This window comes from Rhynchophorus ferrugineus, unplaced genomic scaffold (assembly GCF_030347505.1).
Source record: "Rhynchophorus ferrugineus isolate W39M unplaced genomic scaffold, kcgeb_rfMv2 rfM6, whole genome shotgun sequence".
NCBI lineage: Eukaryota > Metazoa > Arthropoda > Insecta > Coleoptera > Curculionidae > Rhynchophorus > Rhynchophorus ferrugineus.
The window spans coordinates 19,724,463-19,740,208 of NW_027472585.1; the positions used below are offsets into that span (position 1 = coordinate 19,724,463).

Sequence of the window (15,746 nt, forward strand, 5' to 3'; positions counted from 1 at the left end):
CTCCTGAAACTTACAAACTGCTTAATTTTAAAAGAATGTAATTAACATAATAAAAATTTAGAATTAATATAATAAAACTAACGGAGACTTAATAAATATTTCAATTTCTTTATAGACATACAACGACATACATGAATGTTTATGAACAAAATAGAACCCCACACTTGGGACCCTTGGCAAGATGCTAATAAAAAGAGTAAAAAGACAGTAAAAGTTTATGGAAAAAAGTAAAAGGTATAACATTAGTTTAGGTTTTGTAAATCATAAAACTTTTTAATAGCTCATTGCAGATATGTTCTTCTTTATGCTAGAAACAAAAGGATCCCAACAAATGGTTGACAGAGGCTCTATTAAGGATTGGCTTGTAAAACATACATTTTTAAGTACATACAAATTTTAAAGATACCATGTTAAAGAGTGAAATATTTCAAATTGTCACTTTTGTGTAATTTAGTTTTTTAGAAATGGACTTGACAAAAGATACACAATAGATCAGATGGCTTGAATAATATGGCCCAATTATATAACGCCTTCCTCCCTATCACTGCTGCTTATTACTACAACAGTAAATATGCAGGTAAAGAAAGATATACAGGCAAGAACTGTTTGGATATGTGGAAAGGAGTATACCCTTCGGTTTCTCCATCATATATACAGAAGAAAAAGTTGATAAATGGTGAAATTGGGTACTGGTGTTAGATTAGAAAAACACAACTTAGTTATTGACTTGAATGGTGGCTCAGACTGTGAAAGTGAGTGAATGAAATAAAGAAAATATCAAGATATGGTGAGGTGAGGTGAGAGTGGAAACAACTAAGGAAACACAACTTAGTTATTGACTTGAATAGTGGGTCAGAATGTGTCAGAAAGTGAATGAAAAAAAGAAAATACCAAGACATGGTGAGGTGAGGTGAGAGTGCAAACAACTAAAGGCGAGTATACAATTAATATTGGATAAGTGTAGAAAATCATATTATAGAGTGTGAAAGATTTTTGTGCACATATTTGTGTGAAATTGTTGAGTTGAAAAAAATGAGCATTCGGTTAAAATATATGAGGAGATAACGAATAGTAACTGGTTTGCAGATATGGCAAATGCGTTTAGGAGAATACAGTAATTAAATCTAATTTTATCAAGAAAAATGTACACAAGTGGTTACAGAAGAAATTAAGAGGAAATACAGTGATATTAAAAAGGATTTGATCAGAAAACGAACGATACAAGAACTAAATATAAAAAGATAAATATATTCTGTAAAGAAAATAAAATACATTACTTCGAGGTTTAGAAAATGTCAAAATGTAAATATAATAAAATAACCCTAACCTACAAACTATCGTGACTGTTTAATTAACTCTAGATGTATTATAATGTTAAAATAAATTATATTTTATAACATTTTTGTTTTATTATTTTATTTGTATTAGAATGTTGTTATATATCGATGTTAAAATAACTAAAATGGGTAAATTGTTAACGTTAAACGCGGCAACATTGCACTTTATTGACGTCATAAATTGAGATGACGCGAGTTCACTACCACTTTGAATAAACTGTTGTGTTAATTCACTACATTGCTATAATTATTTAAAAAACTAATTACACATTTTTCCACCCTCACTTCAAAATAACCAGGCCATTTTTTTTATTCGTTTTTAGATTTTTTTAGATTTTTTTTCAGATTTTATTACGAAACATACTCTAGACGCGAGATTATAGTCGGAGAGTCCCTACGGCCATTAACAGCATTTACAAGAAGCTGGAAACTAGTTTCTAATTAGAAATGAGTAAAGTACCAGTAAATTATTTTTAAAACGGTCGTAGATAAACCGTACTGGAGCCACGGCCTCGGGCCGCTAAATATGTCTCGTTTTTTTATTATTATTTCTGATACCTCCGCCGACCGGCGTCATTTACATATTTCCCGGCGTGGTATTGTTGGAGAGGAGAGAGATATGAAGCGTTTATCACTTATATTCGGACGTGTACGGCCTCTACACTTTTCGGAAAATATGGGTGGTATTTTGTGGGGATTTTAAGACGGCATAACTTACGATAATACAGTTAGGGGACTTGCTGTCTATTGGGCTCGGATTTTTAAGCACAATTTATCGATGTTTGAGCTTAAAAAACCGAATTTGAATTAATAATGTTAAAGAAAAATATGTATAATGTTGAGGGTTGGGCCATATTCGAATTACTTAAAATGAAAAGACGTAATTGAAATACAAACACATATAGTCTTTCCAATGAAACAACCAACGCACTTCATAGATGACGTCTATTGTACTGCCAAATTCAGATTTCAAAAACGCAAAATTTGTTTTAAACTCGGAACGGATGTTTACTTTTCATTTTACTATTTTGCATTACACTAGTCCAGTGTTTTCTAAGCATTCTTCTGCCGTGGACCGGTATTTGTCGAACTGATCACTCGTGACCCACTTAATACATTTAAACTTAAGCTGGTTCCATTAGGTAAAATAATACACATTTATTAGTAGTACAATATTTTATTAATGTATATACTAATCGGCTTAGCGAAAATTTTGTCTCCCTTTTTGAAGATAACGGGGGGAAATTTGGCATGGTAAAAAAGCTTATATATAACAAGTCAACTGAAAAGTCCCCGGTCTAACACATAGATGGCGCTACTAGAATTAAATCCATATATTTTTAGTTGGCCCTAACCCTCAAAAGATGCGTGTATAAATTTGACAGCTGTCGGATTATTAGTTTGTGAATTATATCATTTTGAGTGAAGCAGCTTTTGTTATTGTGAAAAAAATGGATAAAAAAGAATTTCGCCTGTTGATAAAATATGGCTTTTTGAAGGGAAAAAATACAGTTGAAGCAAAGACTTGACTTGATGCCCAGTTTCCGGACACTGCCCCAGAAAAATCAACCATCAAGGATTGGTATGTTAAGTTTAAACGTGTTGATCGTTTAGACGTTTTTACATGGTGAAATTAGCACCGAAGACGGTGAACGCAGTGGACGCCCAAAAAATCTACAAAATGATTTTGAATGACCGTAAACTGAAATTGAATGAAATAGGAGACATTCAAAGATATCACCTAAACGTGCACATCATATCACTCACGAATATGTGGGTATGGGAAAGCTCTTCGCAAAGTGGGTGCCGCGCGAGCTCTCTTTTGACTAAAAACAACGACGAGTTGATCATTCGGAGCAGTGTTTGAAGATGGTCAAGCGAAATAAACTCGAGTTTTTGCGTCGATATATGACAATGGATGAAACATGGCTACATCATTTCGCTTCGAAGTCCAATCCGAGTAAACTGCACACGATGAACCCGCTCCAAAATGTGGGAAAACGCAACAGTCGGCTGGCAAGTTTATCACTTTTGTATTTTGGGATGCGCATAGAATAATAATCATTGACCACCTTGAAAAAGGAAGGTCCATCAACAGCAACTATTACATAGGGTTATTGGACCGTTTAAAGGGCAAAATCGCCGAAAAACGGCCGCATTTTAAGAAAAGGAAAGTGTTGTTTCATCAAGACAATGCAGCGTGTCACATGTCAGTGAAAACGATGTCAAAAATCCATGAATTTTGCTTCGAGTTGCTTCATCATCAACCGTATTCTCCAGATCTGTCCCCCAGCAACTATTTCCTGTTCTCAGATCTCAAAAAATGCTCGCTGGGAAGAAATTTTCGTCGAATGAAGAGGTGATCGCCGAAATTGAGGCTTATTTTGAAGCAAAGGATACAATCGTACTACAAAAATGGTATGAAAAATTAGAGGGTAGCTATAATCCGTGTACCACCCTGGAAGGGAATTATGTTGAATAAAAAAACTAATTTTACCAAAAAGATGTGTTTTATTTAATTAAGGTTTATGTCGGCTCTAGAGTTTACGTCATTTGTTAGTTAATAATTCTTAAAGTTAAAAGGTTATCATAGATTATATAATTTTGTTTATGTTTCGGCAACTAGATATTTTGTAGGTTTTCTTTGAAAGTATATTGCATCCGTTTCAAGACGGACGGCATGTTAAAGATGCCGGAGAGATAAATGAGTAACATTTTTAATCAAGTTTGTAAAATCCTAATAGTCATATCCCAAAATATTGCTTTTATAATATTTGCATTTTTATAGCTTTATTGGGGTATTTTGGTCTTTCCGATATATTGTCGGTCTGTATTTGATTTTGTTTTGTGACTGCTACCGGCCTCTCGTTTTTTTTTACAGAAAAAGCCGTTAAAATTGACTATTGGCTAATAGAGAATAATAGAGAATTGGCGATTGGCAAATGCAGAATATTTTATGATTTCAACTAACTTCATAAAACTCACAATTCGCGATAATTCGTGACCCTGACGGTCGGAAAGTCTAGATAGAAAGACCCGTGCGAAAGATTGCCTTGGTTCACTTAAATTGTAATTAGGTGAAAATAAATTAAGCATTACAATGCTTCAGTCAACTGTTTCATTAAATCGCAAGAAACTCTAGCTGAAATCGGCAACTGTGAGCAACGAGGGTATAAAGTGACTTATCAACAAATAAAAGGCTATCGAAGATGTCAATCAAGAATAAATAACTAGTTCATTAATTAGTCTGTATAGTTTTTATTTAACACTGTCATTAAATCACAACAAAAGGGAGCCTAGAAATAAAATGTTAAAAGTTTTTTAATCACTAAATAATTCGCTGGAAGTAAATGGAGCCATATTGACGTCATGTTACCACACTAATTACAAAATCCTCTAGTTGCCGGAAAGCCTCACAACATATCATAATAAACCATAATTTAAAAAAAAAACAAGACAAGAGGAAATTATGAGTTCTTCTCTAGTTCTCTCTTGATTTATCTAATTATTAAATTTCATTATACAAAATATAGTGAAAATAATACCTGACACTACACTATCGATTATGCCTTATATAAAATAAATAAAAAAAATCTTCAGGTAAAGAGAATATAGTCATTTCATTTTAAATTTACATAATTGATGTAATATCAAACAAGTTGATCAAAAAATCTAAAACAGTATATTATTTTCATCTGATGTTTATTTGCTAAAAAATCATATTTTGATTAATAATTAATATTTCTCGTTTTAGACCAAAAACAAAATAAAATCAAATAAATTGTTTCATATTTCAACGCAATTTGACTTAGCCCACTATATTTCTTATGACTTCATAAAACAGATGAAGAACTAGAAAAAATCAGGTGAAATAAAAATTCTAAATATATAAAATTAGACATTTTAAGGGCATTTTTTAAGCAAATTTTCTATATTATTGTATTAATAATATTCTGTATTTATATTTTAAGGAGATATTCTAATACAGTCCTGAATTATGAATGAGAAAATACTACAGCAGGGCAAACAAAAAGAGTTTTTAATTAAGACATAAGTAATCCCAAAAAAATGCAACAGAGCTTCTTTAAAGTTTCTGACTTCAATTTTTATATGATAATTAAAATATTTGAATGCAGCCTGAAAAGAAGCATCAAAACAAAATAGCTTTTACTAGGTATACAAGTGACAGATATGGTATAGTCATATCATTTCTATCACCCTACAGTATAGATACAATAAGATATATCATAATTTATAAAAATAAGTTGAGTTTAATTTTAGCACATTCATCGATTGACAACAATCATAATAACCATTATATTTCCTTATATACATTATATTTACAAAGTAATAAATAATAATAACAATAATACTACAAGATGTTAGCAACCGTCCAATATTGTTTCACATTTTCGCTTTATATCTATTCCTGTAAAGTGGTTTTCTTTTTCGATAAACATTGGTACTATCAGCGTACTCATATTCATCAAAATCATCATTGTGGTGATCGTAGTCATGATACTCAATATTATTTCGATTGTCGTGCCCAGCCACATTGTTTCCATCTTCCGGACTGGAATATTGGAACTGGTTAGACTCGGTGATGTCATACGAATTACTCGCATGATCATCACTGTAATAACCTTCATCAGGACTATCGTTAGTAGAATCCCTGGCGCTGTAGTAGTTTTTAATTTTAACTGACTTGACGAAATTGTTATAGTCATCGTCTGAATTATATCCAGGCTGTGGATTAGTTTGAAACTGATCATAATTTACCGGAGATCCATAGCTATTGCTTGACAGAGGCTGGGATGGCTTAAATCCATTATTTGACTGATATTCACCGCCTGAGTATTTGCTCCAGTCATAGCTTTTATGACCATAGTCATAGTGATGGAAGCCGTGATGCTGATTGAACTTGGGTTTATATGCTTGTGGATGATTGTTATTATGGCCATGAAGATGACCGTGCTTGTGCCCATGACCGTGGCTGTGGACGTGCTTGTGAACTATTAGTTTCTTCTGTTCCTTGGGCTTTTTGTAGACGGTAACAATGTGTTTGTGATTGTGGACCGGGACTGGCACGACAATCTTTACATGGACGCTGTAAAGGGAAATATAAGTTAACATCGCATAATCAAACATCACTCAATAAGCTCGAGTCTAATATACTGGCGACATCAACTGTTTGCCTTTTAAATCTAATCTAGTCGTCCTAACTTTCAAATTCCGTCGCTTAATATAAAGTTCTAGAAAAACACATTTTGTTGATATCAACGCATTACGTTGGAAGATGTCTATGAAAACGATGTATAGTCCTGAATTGACGCCCACCAACTGACTGGCTGTTCGCACGTCTCAATAATATATTACAGAAATGGAAGCCTATATTGAAACCAAAGGTAAATCATTCTACAGGACAGTAATGAAAGGTTAGAATAGCACTGGGTAGCTGTGTTACTGCTAAAGTCTATCGACAGGAATTCCACTCCACAAAGAACACTAATTCAAATCAACTAAGATCAAACACTTATTACATATGTATGGATCTGAAATCTTGCATCCGAACTTTAAGAACAATATGAAGAAAATTTATTAAATTACTATATGTTATACTATTATAGTTGAAGTGAATAGCTAGTTGTAAAACAAGTGCAAAGTAGTATACTTATATTAACAGATTCAAACAGCTTTGCAATCGCAATTATCAGTCTGAAATAGTATAAAACTAATTTTTAACTCAACGAAACTACTTACTGTTTTCCTCCAGGCCTTCCGGACTCCACCAGTATCATAATATACCCTAGAAATAGTAAACTAACCATGTTCAGTTTCATCCTGATACTAGCTACCTGATTAAATAATGTCAAACATGTCAAACTTGAAACAAACCAAACGCCACCATTCGTTATTGTTTAATAGTACATTTAATGCGTTCGATTGCCGAAATTATTTTGATCGTGTGTAAGAGAAAAGCGTCTCTTTTATTGTTAGATGTGGGTTGTGGTTTCTTCTTCGCTGAAATTGGTTTGATCAGCTTTTATATGGTTAATTAGATTTGTACGACCGACAAAACAATTAGTACTGGCTATATGATCGTTCATAAATTGAAGCAATTTCCCATGAAATGTGAATTTTTTTAGTTGTCGATTCTAAAATTTAAGAAAAAAATAACTATAATATATAATCTGTTGTATTTATATTTATTAGCAATGAAATTTTAATGGTTTCAAAAATGTCTAAGATCTTTTTTCTTTCTATGAGGAATATTTTCTTTCGTTGGATTTTTTCAAACGATTATCATTGAGATTAAAACAATCGTTAGGCATAACATTACGAAATAAAAGTTTTAAGGATTATTTTTATGATTCTGAAGGTTTTTTTGTAGGCCTAGCCTGGACACATCATCTAGAACAAATTGTAGAACAATATCTGGCGAATGAAGCAATCTGAGTAAGGTTCCATTCTATATTTCTGAACATTTTCATGGATTTTATAAGACACGATTGAACGTACTCTTATTGTAAAAATCACTTGATCGCATTTTAATTTCTACAGCTTATATTCATGTTCAATTTAAACCTGTCAATTTAAAAAAACAGTGATATCCTGTTGTCATTTAGTACTTACCAAACATAGTGCATTCGGATTATCACTATCATTCACACGGATCCAGCATGGATTGGGATGATTGGCATGGACGGTTTTTAATTATTGCAGAAGTGTAAAAATTGATCGATGACAGAAAGTATATATTTATGTATTCAGAATATATGCAAACACCTGAGATGAAAAAAAATTATATTGCTGAGGGATGTATATCTTGTTTCAAATTTTAGAAGGATTATTTATACATCTAATTGAAAAAAAACACACCATATGTCTTTTCCTGAGCTGTTTTGTGAGGGAAAACTTTAATAAATAAAATTAAAATTGTTTAAATTAAATTTTAAACCCTAATACCAGATGAAGTTGCATCAAACAAAAGTAAAATTATTCTTAAGCTGAGATGTATATATTAAAATGAATAAGAAAGAAATTAAAATTGGAAAGCCATTATCATCTACTTATTTAAAGTATGTGGAGAAGATTTATCATAGTTAAAGCTATATATTAAGTTCAAATTATAAAATATAGGTAAATAATTCATTCTTATCCAACAAAATAATTTTTTTATGAGCGCACATGAACTGCTTAGAAAAGGTGAGATAATATTTGAATAGGTAATAAATATCTAAATATCGTTTAATGTATAAATAAAAGTAATCTATAGAAATTCGAATGTAAAAGTAGTCGCTACAGATCCATATAAAACTGGAAATTATAACTATGGTTGATTAACTGAGAATAATAAAATAAAAAACTTTTTATCAATGTTCAAATAATATTTCCACAAAAATGTTTAGTATTGTGAAAAGAATTAATGAAGATCGATGAGAAAACATAACAACCCATTTACATTAATGTTTACAGCTTGTGTTTATGTACATGTTAAACCTGTCAATTTAGACCAACAGTGATGTGCTGTTGTCATTTATTATTTACCAAACATAATGCTTTCGGATTACCACTTATGCATGGATGTTTTGATGGAATTGCTGAAGAAGCGTAAAAGTTGAACTAATATATATATATATATATATATATATATATATATATATATATATATATATATATATAGTTAGAATACATGCAAGTATCTGATATGAAAAAATGTATATTGCTGAGAGATGTTGTAACATGTAAGGTGTATGTTACACAAATTAGAAGTACATCTAATTGAAAAAAAAAACACACTAACTACTTTTTTTAGAATCTTTTATTAAAAATGAAAAGAGATATAAAAAAACAAGACAATATCAACACAGTAGAAAACAGACTAGTATATCAAAAGGTGCGTGCGAGTTTCCTGACCTCCAATTAAACAAACATCAATTCCCAGTCGACACCAGACTCTCTGCCACAGTGAACCCGTCGTTTATCAATTTTGGCAAAGATTTCAGGCCTCCCTGGTTGTTATTTCATACCTGCAACATCCAATATTAATCTAAACCATCAACTAACCAGCAAATTCAGTACGTACTTTCGTTGGAAACATACATTTTACTCGATGGTTGACATTTTCATCATGGATAACCGTACCTTTACGTTAACAAATTACTTTGTACTTATAAATCATAAATAATAATGAAGATAATGACAAGGAGACAGAAGAACAGATATAGTTGAGTATTTACAAGGAAAGGCAATAAATAAAATGAGGTTATGGACAGATAACGAAGGATTAATGCCACCCATGATGAATATGTCCGTGCGAGTAACTGGCAGGTCCCACCGATACGCTTCCGGACACTGATCCATGGCTGAAGGCGTCTCCACCTTCCCCTCCATAGCTAACCACTTCGCCATCATCGGCCGTCGAATAGCTGACGTGTTTGGTGATTATTTTCTTGTGATGGACGTTGGTGTGTTTGATTGGGACGTAAATCACTACCTTCTTGTCTCTGAAAAAAAGAGGAAAAGATAAGTTGTATCATTTACTAAATGTATAGAGCTGTTACATTTGTGAAAAGCCTGTATAAACGATGTTTAAAGATACAAAATGAACTTAATAACTATGACTTTAACTTTTCAAGATTGGTGTACTAAAAATAATATTTTAATTTTGCCTCGTTAGAAGACACAAGCTTTGACAGATTGAAATATATGTTCGTTTATTTTTTGATATATATATATTATACATCAATCCGTACTTCATTATATCTATAGATCACAATGAAATTAAGTTAAATTAAATTTTGTAAGTAATGTTATATTATGACAATTTTGCTCAACATAGTAGCTACAACCATTACTAGAATTGAAGGTGCTTGAGTGTTGCCATTTCATTAAATGAATATCCAAAAATGAATGAAAAATATTCTCTGTTTCTTGATAACTCTTTAATATGTCAGGTATCAATTAAGAAGACTAATTTATGATTATTTTTAAATAAAATACTTCTAAAACATTAAAAATTGTTAAATAAAAATATTTTTAGCAAAAAAATTCAACCGACTTCAAAAAATAAATAAGGAATGCACTAGGACTTAAAAAATAATCAAACTTAAATTTTTAATACAAAAATATTAAAATAAAATATGTAATAATAATCTTTGAAGTCGGTGCCGAACCCAAACAGTTATAACATTTCAATTGAAAAGTTCCCGGCCTGACACATAGTTGGCGCTACTAGAATTAAATCTACATGTTTTTTAGTTAGCCCTAACCCTCAAAAGATACGTGTATAAATTTGATAGCTGTAATACCATTAGTTTGTGAATTAGAGCATTTTGAGTGAAGCAACTTTTGTTATTGTGAAAAAAATGGATAAAAAGGAATTTCGCGTGTTGATAAAATATTGCTTTTGGAAGGGAGAAAATACAATTGAAGCAAAAACTGGACTTGATGCCGAGTTTCCGGATACTGCCCCAGAAAAATCAATCATCAAGGATTGGTATGCTAAGTTTGGACGTGCTGAAATGAGCACGGAAGACGATGAAAGCAGTGGACGCCCAAAAGAGGTTGTTACCAACGAAAATATTTAAAAAATTCGCAAAATGATCTTGAATAACCGTAAATTGAAACCGAAAGAAATAGCAGACACTCTAAAGATATCAACTGAACATGTACATCATATCACTCACGACAATTTGGGTATGAGAAAGCTTTGTGCAAGGTGGGTGCCGCGCGAGCTCATTCGGTGCATTGTTTGAAGATGATCAAGCGTAATAAACCCGAGTTTCAATCCGAAGTCCAATCGACAGTCATCCGAGCACACGATGAACCCGCTCCAAAGTGTGGGAAATCGCAACAGTCGGCTGGAAAGGTTATGGCATCTGTATTTTGGGATGCGCATGAAATAATTTTCATTGACTACCTTAGAAAAGGAACGAACATCAATAGCGAATATTACATAGCGTTATTGGACCGTTTGAAGGATGAAACCGCCGAAGGACGGCCCCATTTGAAGAAAAAGAAAGTGCTGCCTCACTAAGACAATGCACCGTGTCACAAGTCAATGAAACGATGGCAAAAGTCCATTAATTGGGCTTGGAATTGCTTCCTCATTCACCGTATTCTCGAGATCTGGCTCCCAGCGACAATTTCCTGTTGTCAGATCTCAAAAAATGATCGCTGGGAAGAAATTCTCGTCGAATAAAGAGGTGATCGCCGAAACTGAGGCCTATTTTGAGGTAAACGACAAATCGTACTACAAAAATGGTATCGGAAACGTATTGTATTTTAATTTTTTTTGTGTTAAAAATCTGAATTTGATTTTTTTCAAATTTTTAGTGAATTCCTTATTTATTTTGTGAAGCTGGTTTAATTTTTTTGCTAAAAATATTTAATTTTTCTCCTTTTAGTGTTAAATATTTAAATTATGTAGTAATTTTATTTAATAATTTAGTGGGTAGGCTAAGTAAAGGTGCAGCTCGTATGGGGAAAAATAGGAATAAAGTTACAGTGATTGAAAATAAGGAGCATTTCAAGCTCCGGGGTCCACTATCTAGCCTAAGTGATTTGACAAAGGCTCTAACTAAATAAGAACAGCAAAAAGTCATTCTCCGTGCCAGGAATCGAACCCACGACCTCTGTTTCGAAGCTAAACGTTTTAACCATTACACAATGGAAGCAGCTATACATATATTGAACTTTATATGTACACAATAGTACAATATAAACAATATTTCTACATTGTCTTATATGCTACAGTTACTGCTTAAGAAGCAAATTGAATGGCTTTTGCACTGAACGACTTCCGACTTTCCGCCGCATCAGCTCAGCGATTACATTATACATAAATATCTAATCATATTAGATAACAAATATGTCTAAATTTTTAAGTGCCTTTGAAATTTGGAGGGAATCGCTCCCCTCGATTTCGCCCCCTTCCCCTCTATGGATCCAGATTTAGATACAATGGGACCACCTCGGAATGGCACTCTTTCGAATAAAAATTAAAAAAAATTTGAAAGTCGGGCAACAATTGACGGAGAAATTGGCGAACATATATAAAAAAATTACATTTATTTTTCGAAGTTGGTTAATGAAAAATCGATTTTAAGGCACTCCTGACGATCTGAGAAAAAAATAATTGAAAACTGGATTTAGTAAAAAATAATCTATAGCCAAACATATGCCTCAGTCTGATTATAATTAGTAAGGACTTTAGTAAAAGTCTTCCGGTGAATATATATTTTGCGAGAAAACACATTCTTGGTATTATATCTTAGTTCTAATTGTTAACTTAACTATTAATTATCTAAAGTCTCTTAAATACATCTCTCATGGATGCTTAGCATAGAAAATCATTTAATCTTTCAAATTATTTGCATTTAAACCTCTCAAATCGTGTTTTGTGAATACGACTATACTAAAGCTAAATCTACATACCTGAAATAGACTTTACTTGACTATTTTAGTGTGAATAAATTGGAATAAAAATGATAATATCATTCATAACAATGATTAGCATGATAACAAACCTAAAAGATTATTATTTTTCATTTTTGTTGGAATTTCAGAATAAAAAGTCCCTATAAACACAGCCTTCAATGTTTTATGAATACATAAACTAAATACGGATACGTAAACCAAATTTTAATATTTGAAGATTAAACATTTTTGAGTTGATCATATACATGTAAACTTTCCATTAATGTCCATGGAGAGGAATCTAAATTTTTTAAAGGACAAACTTCAAGCAAATAATCTTGTATATTAGGAATTTCACCGTCCACTCTACTTTTACTTTTGATGCTTATAAATCCGCTAGCAGGAAAATGGCTGATGCGGAAGCAACGTCATCGCTACTTTCATTTTGACCTAATATTAAGTGCAGCCATCGACCTGAATATTATATTATATAAGCCGGTGATAATGGTATTTTGTTCAAAATCAACGAGCTCTGACGTATTTTCACCGTACATTTTTTCCTGTTGTTTAATGAAATGTTTTAGTCGTTCTTTTTTTTTAATTGAGAACAGTTTCTTATACAACCTAAATCCACAGCGTAAAAAGGAAAAGTCTGTATTACTAACACACTTGAGTTAACTTGTATTTTACGTTTTTGATCATAAAATGACTTGTTAGAATATTATGATTTCAAAAATCATTTACATTCGACTATATGACTAAGATAAATATAAATTAATTTTGCTTAAATTATTACTCCTCATGTGTTTTGTGAGAGAAAACTTTATTTCAATAAAATTTTAAAGCCTAATGCCAGATGAAGTTGCATCATACTGAGATAATAGTATTCTTAAGCTAATGTTTAGATATTACAATCGGTACGAAAGTAATTTAATTATAATTGGAAAGCCATTATAATCTACTTATATCAAAACAAAGATTTATTATATGTGAAAAAGTTTATTATAGTCTAAGCAATATATTAAGTTGAAGTTATAAAATATAGGTGAATAATTCATTCTTATTCAACAAAATACTTTTTCATGAGCCGACATGAACTGCTTAGAAATGGTGAAATAATATTTGAATAGGTAATAAATATTGTTTGATGTATAAGTGACTGTAATCTATAGAAATTCGAATGTAAAGGTAGTCGCTATAGATCCATATAAAAATGAAACTATAACTATGGTTGATTACCTGAGAATAATAAAATAATAAAGTTTTTAATAATGTTCAAATAATACTGAAATTTCCACAAACATTTACTGTTTAATATTGTGATAAGAATTAACGAAGATCGATGGGAAAAACATAATAACCCATTTCAAGACATTTACAAATACCACAAAAATTTTTATGATATTTTCCAAAAATCTATCTATTAATTAAAAACAAGCCTATTATATGGACTATTTATAACTTTAATTGCTATATGCCTGCTGATGAGACAATAACAATAAAGAAAACAGTTCCAAACACGTTAGTTTTTATATAGGACTCGATTGCATAGAGGAAGCAATAAAAATTAAACTACATCAAAATACTGTCAAAGGTATAATAAATTCTTATTTTATATGGGAAAATAAAATGTTTAATTGGCTGATCCGGTGGTGGTTTATGGTGGTACTACGTTTATAACTGAAGAGTTCATTTAACACGTTATAGGTTGTTAGAGGGGGTTATAAATAATACATCATACTGTCCGAATGGTAAGATACAGACAATTATTGATGTAATAATAATGATTTGACGGAGGATCTCGAATGAAGCAAATTTTATAGAAATTTACTGTTGTTTGTTATGAAAATATTAAACACATACAAATAGTTTGGCGTATCTAAAGTTTTATGGGAAGTAAGAATGCCGAAAAAATATAGATATCTCTTTTTGTTGATAAATCCATGTTTTGGTTGACCAACATTATCAACTTTTTTTCAAGAAACATTGATAGTTTGAAAATAGAGCATCGAAATTTCTCCCCCTACCCCCTGTTGTTAATGACAAATGAGAATTTCTTGTCAAAAAAATTTAAGCGTGAAAAACTAAAGTTGGAGTAAAAAAATATCAATATTGTTAAATGGAAATACCGATATTTTTGTCGGTATTCTTAAATATATCGAAACATCGATAGTTTTTTTAAGATATCGATATTTTACTCGGCGGCCAACATTTTTAATAAAAAGGGTATTAGTCATAAAGCAATAATACTTTTTTAAAAATGATCTTGGCAAAGTATACCTAAGTTCCTCTATTTTGAAAAATATAATACATATCTTAAATGAATTCTCATGATATAAATTGACGTATCAAATATTATATATAGTCAAAACTCTTGAAAAACTAACAATAATTTGGTGGAGGATCCGCATATTTTTTGCTTCTTCACATCTTATTATTGTAATCATTTTATTCATTGTATATAAATATATAATATATCTTACCCTCCTCCTCCGCCATATCCACCGCATTCGCACAGAGTGAGAAGAGCTAGGAGCAAAAAGGTCGGCACCTGCAACATGTCAAATTAAAAGCCTCTGTCTTAGTGATAAATCTATATAGGTCGAACTTACCACGACTTTGGAGGTCATACTGTGCGTAGTTGTACCTGATGGTAGAAATGTGTGCACCGCACGATGATTGTATGGAATATAGCGACAGAAATCATATCACGTCCCATTTATATGGTAGTAATTACAAACGAATGAAAGGTATGGAGATTCCTGGTGGCAGGTAGATGGAAATCGGCGAGGCATTCACCTTGATTCTTGACAAAAGCAGGAAGTAAACATCTGCAGACGCCAGGAGAAATGGTGCGGCAGTTCGGTAACGTATTATGTAAAGATTTCTCTTGATACAATCAGGAGAGGGGACAGTGTCATTAAATTATTCCTAGACACAGCTATAAAAGAATTAAAGTTTAGTTCAATAACATATCAGAATAAAAAT

The 15,746-nt window shown here is 31.7% G+C and overlaps 1 protein-coding gene across 1 annotated transcript; it reads right to left on the reverse strand.

Moving 5' to 3' along the window:
• Positions 1 to 9,206: 9,206 nt before the first annotated feature.
• Positions 9,207 to 15,571, reverse strand: LOC143197862 (uncharacterized). The gene is made up of 4 exons (XM_076406619.1): positions 15,371 to 15,571; positions 15,242 to 15,309; positions 9,424 to 9,844; positions 9,207 to 9,367 (listed from the first exon to the last, which is right to left on the reverse strand). The coding sequence occupies exons 1-3, from the start codon at positions 15,386 to 15,388 to the stop codon at positions 9,625 to 9,627; spliced, it is 306 nt and encodes a 101-aa protein (XP_076262734.1). The 5' UTR covers positions 15,389 to 15,571; the 3' UTR covers positions 9,207 to 9,367; positions 9,424 to 9,624.
• Positions 15,572 to 15,746: the final 175 nt, after the last annotated feature.